This window comes from Maniola jurtina, chromosome 5 (genome assembly GCF_905333055.1).
Source record: "Maniola jurtina chromosome 5, ilManJurt1.1, whole genome shotgun sequence".
Lineage (NCBI taxonomy): Eukaryota > Metazoa > Arthropoda > Insecta > Lepidoptera > Nymphalidae > Maniola > Maniola jurtina.
The window spans coordinates 3,707,858-3,722,380 of NC_060033.1; the positions used below are offsets into that span (position 1 = coordinate 3,707,858).

General features: G+C 35.7%; 1 protein-coding gene across 1 annotated transcript in view; it reads right to left on the minus strand.

Annotated features, from left to right (window-relative positions):
• The window catches only part of LOC123865184, a 130,765-nt gene that overhangs the window by 6,725 nt on the left and 109,517 nt on the right, over positions 1-14,523 (minus strand). Inside the window, exons 3-4 of the mRNA XM_045906056.1 lie at positions 6,217-6,425; positions 5,478-5,613 (exon numbers count right to left, since the gene is read on the minus strand). Of these exons, the coding sequence (XP_045762012.1) occupies positions 5,478-5,613; positions 6,217-6,425 (345 nt within the window). The remainder of the gene's footprint in view (positions 1-5,477; positions 5,614-6,216; positions 6,426-14,523) is intronic.

Here is a 14,523-nt window from a genome sequence, read left to right on the forward strand (position 1 = left end):
AAAATAAAATATTACTCATGCATAAAAAGCTTTACTTATGTATTTTATGCTAAATTAGTTTAAATTGAGTGTCATTAGGGAATAATAATAAAGGCGGTTTCCCCTTAAAGTGCGGTGCTATACTCGTACGATTGAAAAAAGTCACGATAAATATCACAACCATATTTTAGCTAGTCATGTATTTGTTGTGCGATTACTAAATAAAAGATAGTGGATTGACTTATGTAATTTTAAATTGTTGATTGCAGCGTTTGAAACATCTACCAGTTTTAGTGAGAAGTATAATAATTTATACTAACCCTCAAGTGCTGCATATTACAAATTTCTTATGCGCCCTTACTAACTAATGGTTTGAGCTAGCTAAGTTTAGCTAACGGTTTAATTTAAATCCAACCTGAAATCTATAATAAAAATCGATTCCATTTTAATACTAATTGTACAGATAGTAGGTATTAGTTAAAAAGAATATATGAGAAAAAGTTTATCTTTAATTTGAAAGCTTTAGGTGGAAAACAATCCTTAACTATAGTAATTCAATATACAATTTAAAAAATACCTAAAATATGAGACTTTCAATGAAAAATCTCTTAATCCGATTCCGACAAACGAACCGAGCAATAATTTCATGCGAATATTATTGCGACAAACAAATATTTAAGAGGGGTTCTCCGTCACTCGCTCCATACAAACGTAGTTCCAATTTCATTTGGATATTAAGCAACCAAAGTCCATGAAATTTTGCAGATATATTCTAGAAACTAATATCTATGCCTGTAGTTTTCCAGATTTCTGTTAAAATATTCGGTTTCAAAGTTACAAATACAAGTTTAAAAATTCACATACAAATCTTTGAGCCCATGTAATTTTAAAACTACATATTTAAAAAAATCTAAAACACCACAGGTACAGATATTAGTTTCTAGAATATGTCTGCAGAATTTCATGGACTTTGGTTGCTTAATATTCAAATGAAATTGGAACTACGATTGTATGGAGTAAGTGACGGAGAGAGCCCTGTTAAGTGCTATTCAGGTTTATTGAAAATGAATGAGGATAAATAACTATTCTATAACTTCATCATTTTATGATAGGTTTATTTGGATCGTAATTTATTTTATTACTAGCTAATGTCCGCGACTTCGTCCATGTGGATTTAGATTTAGAAATCCCGTGGGAACTCTTTTATTTTCCGGGATAAAAATTAGTCTATGCCAATTTCCAGGTATTTAATTACTGTACCCATGCAAAAAAATCACGTCAGTTCGTTGAAGGTGCTTAAGTTAAAAATTAATATAATACTATATAATAAAAATAAGTCGGGTTTTCCTTCCTGACGCTATAACTCCATAACGCACGAACCGATTTCCACGGTTTTGCATTCGTTGGAAAGGTCTCGGGCTCCGTGTGGTTTATAGCAAAGAAAATTCAGGAAAAATTTCAACAGAAAAGCGTGAAAATCTTTTTTCATAGCATGTACTACAAACCAAGTGGCGAAACGGAGTTCGCCGGGTTTGCTAGTACTATATAATAATACGTAACAGGAAAACTTACCTATTGTCTAATGTGTCGGTAGTCATACCCGTTTTTATTTATTTCCATTTTTATATTGAAAAAAAAAACTTACAATACCTTTTATTTAGAAAAAGTGAATAAGTATTCAGATCGTTGCTTTTCCCAGAATCCATACCCAAATATTTTTAGTGTACCTACCTACCATGAATTTTTTTTTGTCTTATTTTAAAATTTAAAAAAAATATTTCTCTATATTGTACAGGCTTACTCTATTCATTGGCATAGAGCATCGATGCATAGAGCCCACACCCAAAATTTCCACCCTTTTAAGAGAATACTTTATTAGGGTTGCTGAAATATTGCATATTCACAACGCAGCTGGTATTTTGTCGAGGCAATGCGCAAAAACAAACGGTTCGATTTCAATACGTCAGAACAGAATCTAAAGGCTTTGAGCGACGGGTTTTTACAGCTACGCAATTACCACAAGTGTAAATTAAAAATTTATAACACCCCCGACAAGTGAAGGCATCTTGACAGCTTGACATAAATTTGTCAATTGACATAATATTAAGAACGGTTATCTAACCTTCTTTTCTACAAGAAAACTAGAAAAGAGCTGATAACTCTTAAACGGCTGAACCAATTTTTTTGGATTATAGCTAAGAACACTCTCGATCGAGCCACCTTTCAAACAAAAAAAAGTAAATTAAAATCGGTTCATTCGTTTAGGCGCTACGATGCCACAGACAGATACACAGATACACACGTCAAACTTATAACACCCCTCTTTTTGGGTCGGGGGTTAAAAATGATTAAGAGGGGTCTCTCCGTCACTCGCTCCATACAAACGTAGTTCCAATTTCATTATATATTAAGCAACCAAAGTCCATGAAATTTTGCAGACATATTCTAGAAACTAATATATATGTCTGTGGTTTTCCAGATTTCTGTTAAAATATTCGGTTTTAAAGTTGCGCGGTCTTAAAAATTCACATACAAATCTTTGAGTCCCTGTAATTTTAAAACTACATATTTTTAGAAAAATCTAAAACACCACAGGCACAGATATTAGTTTTTAGAATATGTTTACAAAATTTCATGGACTTTGGTTGCTTAAGATTCAAATGAAATTGGAACTACGATTGTATGGAGTAAGTGACGGAGAGAGCCCTGTTAAACGGACTGGTCATGTTGCTCCAGCGTAAAACAGTCTTAAAAATATGCTTAATTTTCATAACGATAGCTATAAAATACTTAAATGTTCAACTCAAAAGCAGCCAAAAAAGTGGGAGTAGCCTTCTCTACTGTATAGTATTACCTACTCATGCCATCAAAAACTTTCGTTCATATTCCCGGTATATTTTCTGGATTATCATCATGCAAGCTCTCACTGCAAACTTTAACTTTCCAGCTTTAACGACATCATTATAGTTTTTTGCAAGTCATCTACGTTTTATTACATGAAGTTGAACTTTAGAACTCACATTTTTTAAACAGGATTAATAATAGGTATAGTTGAAACTTCGATAAAAATTATAGGTGTAATATAATAAAAATAAATAAATAATAAAAATAGCACGTTTTAAAAGAGGATTTGTTATAAATATGTTAATTAAAAAAAATATAGTTGATGAAGCTCTTTGAATAGATCACCGAGTAGAATAGAAAAGTTTTTTGATCAAGTAATTTTTTACAAATTCTAATTTCATGTGGAAACACAAACGTTTTTTTACACATACTTTTTGCATAGTGTGGATAATAATTACTGTTTATTAAATCTATATCTAATGTGATACCCGAAGGTTTCAAAATTTCGTTAAATTAGGTAAGTCACTTAACATAGATTCGTTTTCAAAAACGACATAACTACCGTATTTTTTTGTAAATACTGACTTGAATATATCAAAAATGTTAAGATTTATAAGCTTCGCTAATATATATTTCATAATATTTTATACTAGATTGGTTATGAGTTTAGGCAATTTTCCGCCTAGGCAGGCACGCAGCCTGATTTGAACATTATGAAAACCAACAAAATTCAGTCTAGGTAAACAAAACAACAAAGAAAAACCAGCGAAATTGAGGGTACACCAAAATTTCAGTAGTTATTATTCCGTGCATTGTTAAAGGGCGCGCCGAGGCGGAAAATATTCATAATTTAGTAAAACAAACTGGATCAACAACGGTCCCTAAACGCAAACTTTGCTCGCGTGTTTACGAATTGGAAAAAGGTTCAAGGTCGTTCACACCGACGTTCCCCCGTAGAATAAATACCTCAGCATTTATTCTATAAAAGGAAACTTAGGGTTAAAAGCTTTATTTCGTTTTATTCTGATTGCTTTCGGTTAGTTTGGGACTCTTTGTTTAGGCGTTGAAAGAAAATATACGTTTGTTTGGAGTCTGCAAGTTTATATGTTACGCTAGATGACCTCCTTCATCAGCGAAACGTGCCGACAGAGTCAAATAACATCATGTACAGAATGCAGATGACACTCGCAGCCTTCGTTACCTAGCATCGGTGCGAAACGGACGTATCTCTAACTATAATATGTCATTTTTATGTAAATCAATACCTAATTAAACCATTCCACAACCAAAAAGGACTTCTTCTTTCTCTACCAGCTCTGGACAGTCGTCCTTATGTAACTTATATGTAAATATAAGTATTTATCCATCATCTGTTTGTGTATCATTTGTCTTTCTTGCTTCCTTTTCCAATCATCACTATCACTACATACTATAAACTCTCTTACTTATCTCCATCTCCGGGACCTATGTATCAAAGTTAAAATCAGTTAAACGGATGGATTCTTGAAAATTCAGTAGAAACTCTTTAACTTTCCGGGACCAAAAGTTGCCTATGTCTTTTCCCGGGATTTAAATAAAACTATCTCTGTACCAAACATCAAAATCGTTTCAACGTATGGGCCATAAAAAGCTAGCAGACAGATGGGCAGACAGGCAGACTTTCGCTAAGTACCTTATGTTCGCGACATCATCCCTGTGGACTACACAAATTTTAAACCCCTATTTTACCCCCTTAGAGGTAGAATTTTCAAAAATTCTCTCTTAGTGAATGTCTACGTCATATTAATAACTAGCTGCATTCCCTTTTGTTCCTCAGTCAAATCAGTTTAGGAACTGGGGCGTGAGGGTGAAACAGAAATCCAAACATCCAAACTTTTTCACATTTATAATATTAGATAGTAAGATTAGAACAAAAGTCAACTTCTTTCTTACTACGTCGTATAAAAGCAATACTATGAATAAACAAATAACTAATTCGCCATTCCAGAGGCTTTAAATGACCTGTGCATACTAAATCTTACGCTTCGCTTTTGATTTGTTGACGTAATTTTCGTTTCACGGAACATTTCAAGTATTAATGGCTTGCGAACGCCTCATTTCAAGGGGTCGAGATTTTCCTTTGTGCCCTTTTAATACCTAACGTGTTTTCATTACATAAGCAATTTTTTTCTAACATTTATATTTTACACCTAGGTATATGTTTTAAGCCACAATATGTGAGTGAGTGAATAGAGAGTGCACCTGTGTTTGTACACACACTTGTGCACTATAATATCTCCCGCGCAGTTGGCTAAGCTTTATGGAAATTGGCCGGAGACTGGCCGCCGTGGCCGAAATTCGGTCAGGAGGGCATTATCTAATTACTAGCTGACGCCCGTGACTTCGTCCGCGTGGATTTAGGTTTTTCATAATCCCGTGGGAACTCTTTGATATCCGGGATACAAAGTAGCCTATGTGCTAATCCAGGATATTATCTATCTCCATTCCGAATTTCACCCAAATCCGTCCAGTAGTTTTTGCATGAAGGAGTAACAAACATACACACACACATACAGACAAACTTTCGCCTTTATAATATGTGTTGTTCTCACATAAATAGCCAAACGGTCTTTTTGAAATAGAACATCCCGATAAAACTACTGAAGGTAACTCACCAACTACTACCATTTCTGCCGCTTTGATGTCTGTGTGGAACAGCGGCGCATCAGCTGACACTTCGCACTGGTACTCCCCGGTCAGTGTCCGGTCCACTTCCGTCAACACCACCCGGTTCTGATCCGATGCTGCTACCTGAACAGAAGCAGAGTAGTTTCTATACAAACATCGTCTAGTTTGAGTAAATTAGATCGGGAACAGGTTTGCTAATAACACTATACTAGAATCAAGGCCATGCGAAACGTTTTTAGGGTTTCGTACCTCAAAAGGAAAAACGGGACCCTTATAGGATCACTGTGTTGTCTATCTGTTCGTCGTGTATGTCAAGAAACCTATAGGGTACTTCCCGTTGACCTAGAATCATGAAATTTGGTAGGTAGGTAGGTCTTATAGCACAAGTACAGGAAAATAAAATATAATAAATAATGGAAGTTTGGTTAAGACATTACAACTTCGACCGCATCGTTACATAATATCTATAAAAGAACAAGTCAAGCGAACTTATTCGATTAGATTCACTATAGTTTAACACTGAATTATAGCCACCAAGCTCATTTGACATTTATTTTTAATCCATCGAAGGTTTTACCATATTTTAATATCACTTAGTGGAGCAGCAACGTAGAAGCAACCAACGTCAAATGAACTTGGTGGCTATCATTGTGTGTTAGACACTGAGTTAGCGAATCACCGTGCAGGTAGTTCAACCAAAAAATTCACTCATAAATTCATACTCACGTCAACTTTAATTTCAGCAACAGGAAACACTTTGGTAGCGGGAGACTCCTTTGGCACGTATCGATAGAACTCTATCATGTTCCTATACCACCGTATGGAGTACAATTGCGCCCCTTCCAACTCGTATGTACACATGAGTTCGGCGTCTCGGCCTGTTAGGACCGCTTTGGGGACGTGGATTTGAAGAGACTTGAGGGTGTCGACGGTGCCTGGAACAAGTAATCAAACTATTAACTAGGACTCGATCCGTGGGGGATTGTGTGTTTACTATTCTACTGTGTTACGGATAATCGGGGAGAATAGAACAGTAGGTAGTTACGTGACGGGCACCGTGCGTAGGATATGACATACAGTTCGTAGGTAGTTACATGATATTATCTAGAAATCTAAGAGAGCGCAAGCTTCGCCGTGTAGACGATTAACACGCAGGATTCATTTATGTATGTAATGGATGTATGTAATTTTGAATTCTGTAGTGCGTACCTACAGCAGAGTTGACCCGGAAAATTTAGACTTGACACAAAGCCTAATTTTCAAAAAACATCCTCTTCTATCATATTTTTTGCTCTAATATTAACCAAGCGAAGCTAATCGTGCTGTTTTACTATTACTGTATAGTACTGGTATACCTAGGTATAATAGCATCGAGCACCACACCTGATATAAGGTTAAAAGGTTAGGAAGGTCATAAGGTAAAGAAAACGTCAAGAAAGTAAATGCTTTTTATTTTATGACAGCTCATTAGAAGTTTGGTCATAACGCTAAACGAGGGGCGCTTGTTATCGCTACTTTTTGTTCAAATCTTAAAATCTTCTTGTAGTTTATAAAGCCTGGTACTTGGTAGGTTCTTTACGTTTTAAGCTATACCTACATTAAACTATTAAATTTTTATTAATAAACCCATAATATTGAGTTAAAAATAAGGATGCAAATGCAATATCATATTAAGAAAGTCATCGATTATATAAAAACCTCGACTAACTAGTTAAACGTTGTTTTGGTTGTTTTTACTATACTATTGTGATTTGAAAATCTTTCCTTGACATCTTATCTAAAGGATAAGCCTTATTTTTCTATTTTAGCACCTTGAAAGGTAGGGAGAGTAAATATCTAGTTTATAGCAGCTCGTTAGAAGTTCGGTCATAAAGTTAAACGACAGCCGCTTGGTTATCGCTTCTTTTGCTGAAATCTCGAAGTTAATAGTTGAGTTATGATTGCCTGGTGCTTTCACTTTGAAGGAACTTTATTAAGCGCAACGGACACACCGACGCTTTCGCACGCGTTGGTAAAATGATCAAGAGACCTAACATATTGAGCGCGGTTTGAAATTAGCATATTTTCTACGCTTATTACGCTCTTTTTGGCATACGTCCACGCTAAATTTACGTTCACATAAACTCGCCTAACACCGAGAAGAACTGCACGTGAGGAGACCTGTGTCCAACAATGGATAAATAAGGGTTAACGAAGAAGAAGAGACTGGTTTGAGGGAACATTTATGTTCAACCCGTAGCATAACGGGTAACGAAGCTGAAGTAGCGAGCACGGCACATAGTTCTAAACCAATAGATGTTGGAGTCACAAGAGGCTACAATGGTGACCTTGCACTGGAAAGGCAGCTTGGAAGACTGCCTTTCCAATGACCCGCAATGACTAGACATACCATATCCGCTGGACGCAGACGGCGCAAGAGCGTGGCGAATGGAAGTCCCTACAAGATATATATCCCCCTATATATCCAGATGTCTCATAATCAACCCATTTCCGCCCCACTACTGAGTACGGGTCTCCTCTCAGAATGAGAAGGTTTTAGGCCATAGTCTGCCATGCTGGCCCAATGCGGGTTGGCAGACTTCACACACCTTTGAGAACATGGAGAACTCTCAGGCATGCAGGTTTCCTCACGATGTTTTCCTTCACCGTTAAAGCAAGTGATATTTAATTGCTTAAAACGCACATAACTGAAAAGTTAGTGGTGCGTGCCCGGGATCGAACCCCCGACCTCCGATTAGTAGGCGGACGTTCTTACCACTAGGCTATCACAGCTTTTTTTGATGTCTATCGGTTGATAATGATGATGATGATGAAATGCTCAACATCCATTCAGTCGCATAACCGCCGATCGCTGATGCTAAAAGCTTCGTGTCTGATATGGCCTTAATGAACGGCGCGTGCAGATGAGTTGGTGTACTAAGGCGTAAAAAGAATTATGAAAGCCTCATAAGAAATTTTAAAAAAGAAACCGGCTTTTTATAAAATAAATGGCCATCGTTTAGAAAATCTTATACGCTGCAGTTGAAAAGACCTCACGTGAAACAAAAAGCAATATCCATCGTGCTCAATGATGCGTCCAGCATTCTAAGCGGAGCTTATCTATTTTGGAAAGAAAAGAATAAATCTAAAGAGGAAATATTACTTTATAGTCTTTATAGACTACGAGATAGCGTCATAGATTAAATATATACACTACCGCTCAAAAGTATTTGGCCACCTGCATTTTGTTTCGGTAACAAACAATACATTTTATAGAAATCATTTTTCAAGGTCATAATCAAGGTCGGCGGTTCAAACCCCACCCGTTGCACTAATGTCGTACCCACTCCAAGCACAAACTTTACGCTTAGTTGGAGGGGAAAGGGGAATGTTAGTCATTATTAAAATGACTAATATTCTTTATTAAAAAAAAATATATTGTAGGAACTAAAATTATTAATATCTCATTTATTTTGTCATGTTACTCTATATTATGATTTATACATCTATACTAATAAATAAAATTGGAGTGTCTGTCTGTAATTTCGAAATAACTACCTCATATTAAGCTCATATGGTTATTTGAACGATACCATAACTGAATCACACGTTTTTAAAATTTTTGTCTGTCTGTCTGTCTGTCTGTCTGTCTGTCTGTTTGAAAAGGCTAATCTTTGGAACGGCTGAACCGATTTTGACGGGACTTTCACAGGCAAGTAGAGGATTGACCAGGGCGTAAAATAGGCTACTTTTTTAACCGACTTTTAAAAAGGGAGTTGTGTTTTTCTACCTATGTACACCGAAATCTCCGAGATTTCTGAACCGATTTGCGTCATTTCTTTTTTAATCGATAGAGGAACTTTGCGACATTGTTTCATAAAAAATTTGGAGTCCAACTCCTCAATCCTGATGCTGCAGGGGATCTGACTAATCCACGCGGGCGAAGCTGCGGGCGAAGCTGCGGGCATCAGCTAGTTACATAATATAAACACGCTCTTTACACCTACATTCAAAGTAAATCCAATGTAATAAACACAAAATAAAATTCAAAATTAAAAGAACTAGCGGCATTCATAATTATTTTAAATGTACTTCCCTCACTTAAGTAAAATTAGTTCTGCTTTCATATTTTTTTTCAACAAAGCGCTACGTTTTTACCACGTGAATCCACATAATTCTTGTGAGATAATTAATATGCCAGAGCGAGTAACAGCCCCGTTATATAAAGATAAAACGTGCGATATCTTATTTTATTACGGCACGAGTTAGAAAAAGGATTTAATTTCCGACCTAGCTTAAAATGTGAAAATAAATCTGAAATGAAATGTAGGTAGGTACATATTTTTAAATGAATTGCCAGTTGTCACCTAGTCTAATTATACTAACAGTAAAATTTGTTAGTTTGGGAGTTTGTATGTAGAAGATGATCTCCGAAACTAATAATCAGATTCTGAAAATTCTTTCACTGATAGATGGCTTCATTATTCCCGAGTGCTATAGGTTATAAATTACTTGAATAATTCTACCCGAAGCTGCGTAATAAATTAAGTAGAATTCAATTTAGCAGCTACACCGTTAATGTTGTCAATATCTTTCATATATCACTCTACCTTACCACGCAATACTTAAATGTAATGATGTTTTATATTTTTTACACGGGTTATAGTTAACGACCTGGAGAGTGGCATAAGGCTACTTTTGATCGCAAAAAATCAAAGAGTTCCAACGAAATTTTTAAAAACCCAAATCCACGCGGACAAAGTCGTGGGATTAGTTTATTATTCAAATTCGCGCGCGTTCGTTCGTTATCTGTGACTGTTCGCGAATTGTTCATGCATTTGAGTTGAATTTTTGTACAGTTGTTGTTGTTACTTGCGTGAAGGTTCCTGACAATATCATCAACAGCACCGCAACGCATGCCAGGCATAACAACGTTCAAGGCAAGAGTGAATAGGCATCTTTTAGGCAACCAACTTGGACCTCATCATTGTCGTTAAGCGCAAGCCTATCCTGCACTAAAAAACCGGCCAAGTGCGAGTCGGACTCGCGCTCTGAGGGTTCCGTACTCGGGTATTTTTTTTAATGATGTTACCATAAATTCACGGTTTTCAGAATTATTCCTTTAATTGTGTTATAAGACCTGTCTACCTGCCAAATTTCATGATTCTAGGTCAACGGGAAGTACCCTATAGATTTTCTTGAAGGACGGACGCACAGACAGACAGACAACAAAGTGATCCTATAAGGGTTCTGTTTTTCCTTTTGAGGTACAGAACCCTAAAAAAAGCTAGTGATGTAGATATAAACATTTCATTATTTATAGCAATCCAAGCTATTTTACATGAGTGAAACGAAACGATGTTTCCACACACTCTGGCTCAACATAGTACCGCGACTTTAACATGTAAATCCACATAAATTCTTGCGGGAAAATTAATATGCCAACGTTTGAAACCGTCACGAGTGTGTATTATAAAGGCAGAACGGGCGATATTTTAATTTTAAACCGAGAGCTAACTTAGGAGAAAATATTGTAAGGATTAGAACAACATTCCACACAGCCAGGAAGATAATATTATGTGGAAATGGAAAAAATAGCAGTGATATCAAACTAGGGTCACTTGGCCATGTGATCCGAGAAATATACGAGTACTTACGATAGCTCACCCCTGGCACTTATCTCTTATGAGAGAGATATAGAATATATAGTTTACGCATCAGAAAGAGCTGCATTTATTAAATTTTAGGCCGCAGCCCTGTGTAAGCTGAATTGCACTTTATTGCGTCTTAACGAGAGTCACTATTTTATTTTACTTTAAACGTCTGCGGAGTGAACCTTCTGTACCTGGCTACCTGCCAGTACCTGCTAATAAAATATTTTATTGTGATGAAACTTATAAAAGAAAAAAGAAACGGAAAGAGCAAGAGAAAGTTTTTATTTGAATTCGGAATATTAAAAATATTGATTTTTACTATTGATTTACTATACCACAGATTTACCGGTAAAATTAATATAAGGGATGGATTGGTGGTGGTTCTTATGACTAAAATTAAATATTTATTAGACTTGCATATTTTTACAAGTTTTTTCGATATATTTATTTATTTATTTATTTAATAATAACATCTCAGCATGCTTACAGTACATAATTTTATATTGATACCTTGGCAGCCCATCAGGGACTTTTCTTATCGAGAAAAGGAAGCAAGATAGGCGCAGTTTCTAATGTTGCTTGCAATTATTTACCCATTTAAGATTTATATCGAGCGTTTAAAAATAGACAAAACCCTTAATTTATACATTGATCCATAATTTTCACAGCACGTTTTATTCCACGGTATTGCGCCAAACAACGCGGCAAACAAAGAGATAAAAGCTTTTTAAATCTCCAAATTTATGGTTTGTTTGTGCAAACGGAATACTATTTGGGATATGGACGTTTATACTATACGATCCTGTCACGATCGAATCGACGAATAAATTGTGGAAACTCCGCAGAGAAATTGTTTTCAGATTTTGAAAATATTTCGCATGCACGAGGAAAATTGATTTGACATAAGTGATAGACCGCCGCAAACTTCTAAACCGTCTAAATGCAACGGATAATAGTGAAAGTAACCAAGCATTTAAGTATTTTGAATAAAATATACGAGTTTTATTTATTTCTAGGTTTAGTACAGCCATCGATAGAACAGATTTTAGTAGCAGTAGATTAAATTGGTTGCTGCACAATTTTGTATTATTTTTCTTTTTCTGTTCTTGTATAAATAATCTAATTGTGACTTGCGTCATTTGCCTTATTAATGAGGATCGTGATGCTTTTTCTTGGGATAATAATGCAGTGGGTTCTCAGATTCCTCCGAATATGATTCAAGTTCGAGTGCGATTTTAACTCTTAGGTTTCAAAAATTATTACTATACTAAATACCTACTTGTTAATGAATTTGCCCGGGCACCTGCAGAGTTTCTTTATACCTCACTAGCCGATGCCCGCGACTTCGCCCGCGTGAATTTAGGTTTTTTGAAATGCCGTGGGAACTCTTTGATTTTCCGGGATAAAAAGTAGCCTATGTGCTAATCCAGGATATTATCTATCTCCATTCTGAATTTCAGCTAAATCCCTAAATCCGTCCAGTGGTTTTTACGTGAAGGAGTAACAAACATACACACACACACACACACACACACACACACACATACAAACTTTCGCCTTTATAATATTAGTGTGATACCACACGACGCCTTTTAATTCAAATTACTCTTAAGCAGAGGACATAAAAACGAAGGAAGTTTTCAATTTGACGCATGATGTAGATAAGCTCAGCAATGCGCTACCAACTCCTGATAACAAAACATATTCGGAATTAGGAGGGATGATAATACAATTAGTGTGACAACGCATTGCAATGCCTTGGCAATAAGAAAAACTACGAGACAGACATTCTGTCGCGTTCAAAATAAAATAATAAATATTTTTAATTACACGTTGCATCGTGTCGTAAAATAAAAAGTTCTCTAGCTAGAGTTTGCGGCCCGATATTATTTTAATACGGCCCGAACGGAGCATGCTTTATGCAAACTCACGCGTTTGATTACTATTGGGCTAGGTAGAGGAAAGTTATACGAAAAATATAGTAGTTTGAGCGCGGAGGGTTTATATGTGTATTCGACATTATGTTATGGTTTCATACTAGTATTAAAGTATAGTATATATATAATTATATAAGTAGTATAGTATTTCATATTAGTATTAAAACATCTTGCTTTAAACTTTTTATTATTCCCTCAGCTCTTACTCGTATAACAATGAAATGAAAAATGGCTTACTTAAAAACAATTTCATTAACATACAAGTTTTCAAACACAAAAGCTAAGTAAGAATTTCATAAATTAAAAACTTAATTTTTGTCATAGTAATGTTATAAAAACATGCATGTTTCCAACAAGAGTGAATAGGCACCTTCTGGTAAGCGCGTCCCATCTTAGACCACATCATCACTTTCCATCAGGTGTGATTGTGGTCAAGCGCTTACCTATAGTGAATAAAAAAAAAAATTCATTCCGTGAAAATCTTGCTGAAGGGCTTAGTGATGACTGTCCTTAATTTCAAGAAAAATAAATAGGATCTTAACTTGAAAATATAACAATGTTACTTTATACATCAAAATGAAAATTTTATAAATATACACATTTTAATATACTAGCCGATGCCCGCAATGTTGGCTGTAGATTTGTGTATTTAAAAATCCCATGGGACTCTTTGATCTTCTGGGATAAAATGTAGTCTGCTTATTCATGAAAAAATCACGACAATCGGTTGCTCCGTGCGTTATTGCAGAACAAACCAACAAATAAACACAATTTTGCTCTATGAGTGAGTAGTGATAAGTATCCCCAACTTACAAACATCAATTTTATTCGTTCACGACTAGAATTCGCTTCCCGCCAAATTTTTTCGCGATCTTTGACAAAGCTGTCGTGTAGTTTAAATGTTATGAAGAAGAGAGATATTTTGAAAACTTTGAAATAAACTCTGAAACCACTGACCTGATATTAATAATTCTTTAACCATTAGAGAGCAACTTTATCCTGAAGTATGTAACTTCTAACCCAACTTCGAAGCCGTGTGGATCAGCTAGTGTAAAATATTTTTAACTAGCTGATACCCGCGACTTCGATCGCGTAGATGTAGGTTTTTTAAAATTCCCGTGGGAACTCTTTGATTTTCCGGGATAAAATCCAGGGTATAATCTATTGCCATTCTAAATTTCAGCCCAATCCGTCCAGTAGTTTTTGCGTGAAGGAGTAACAAACATACACACACACACACACACACATACAAACTTTCTCTTTTATAATATTATATATAGTGTGATAAAATTATACACTGGACAGTAATTTTGTCGCCTTGCTTACGAACACGACAACACAGTACCGGGTACAGTGCACTTTAATATGTAAGGTCTCAATGTAATGAAATCCTCGATTGCATCTTGTAAAATTTTATTTATATGTAAATTCTCCAGCGGATATTCGAAATGTTATTTCGTTTT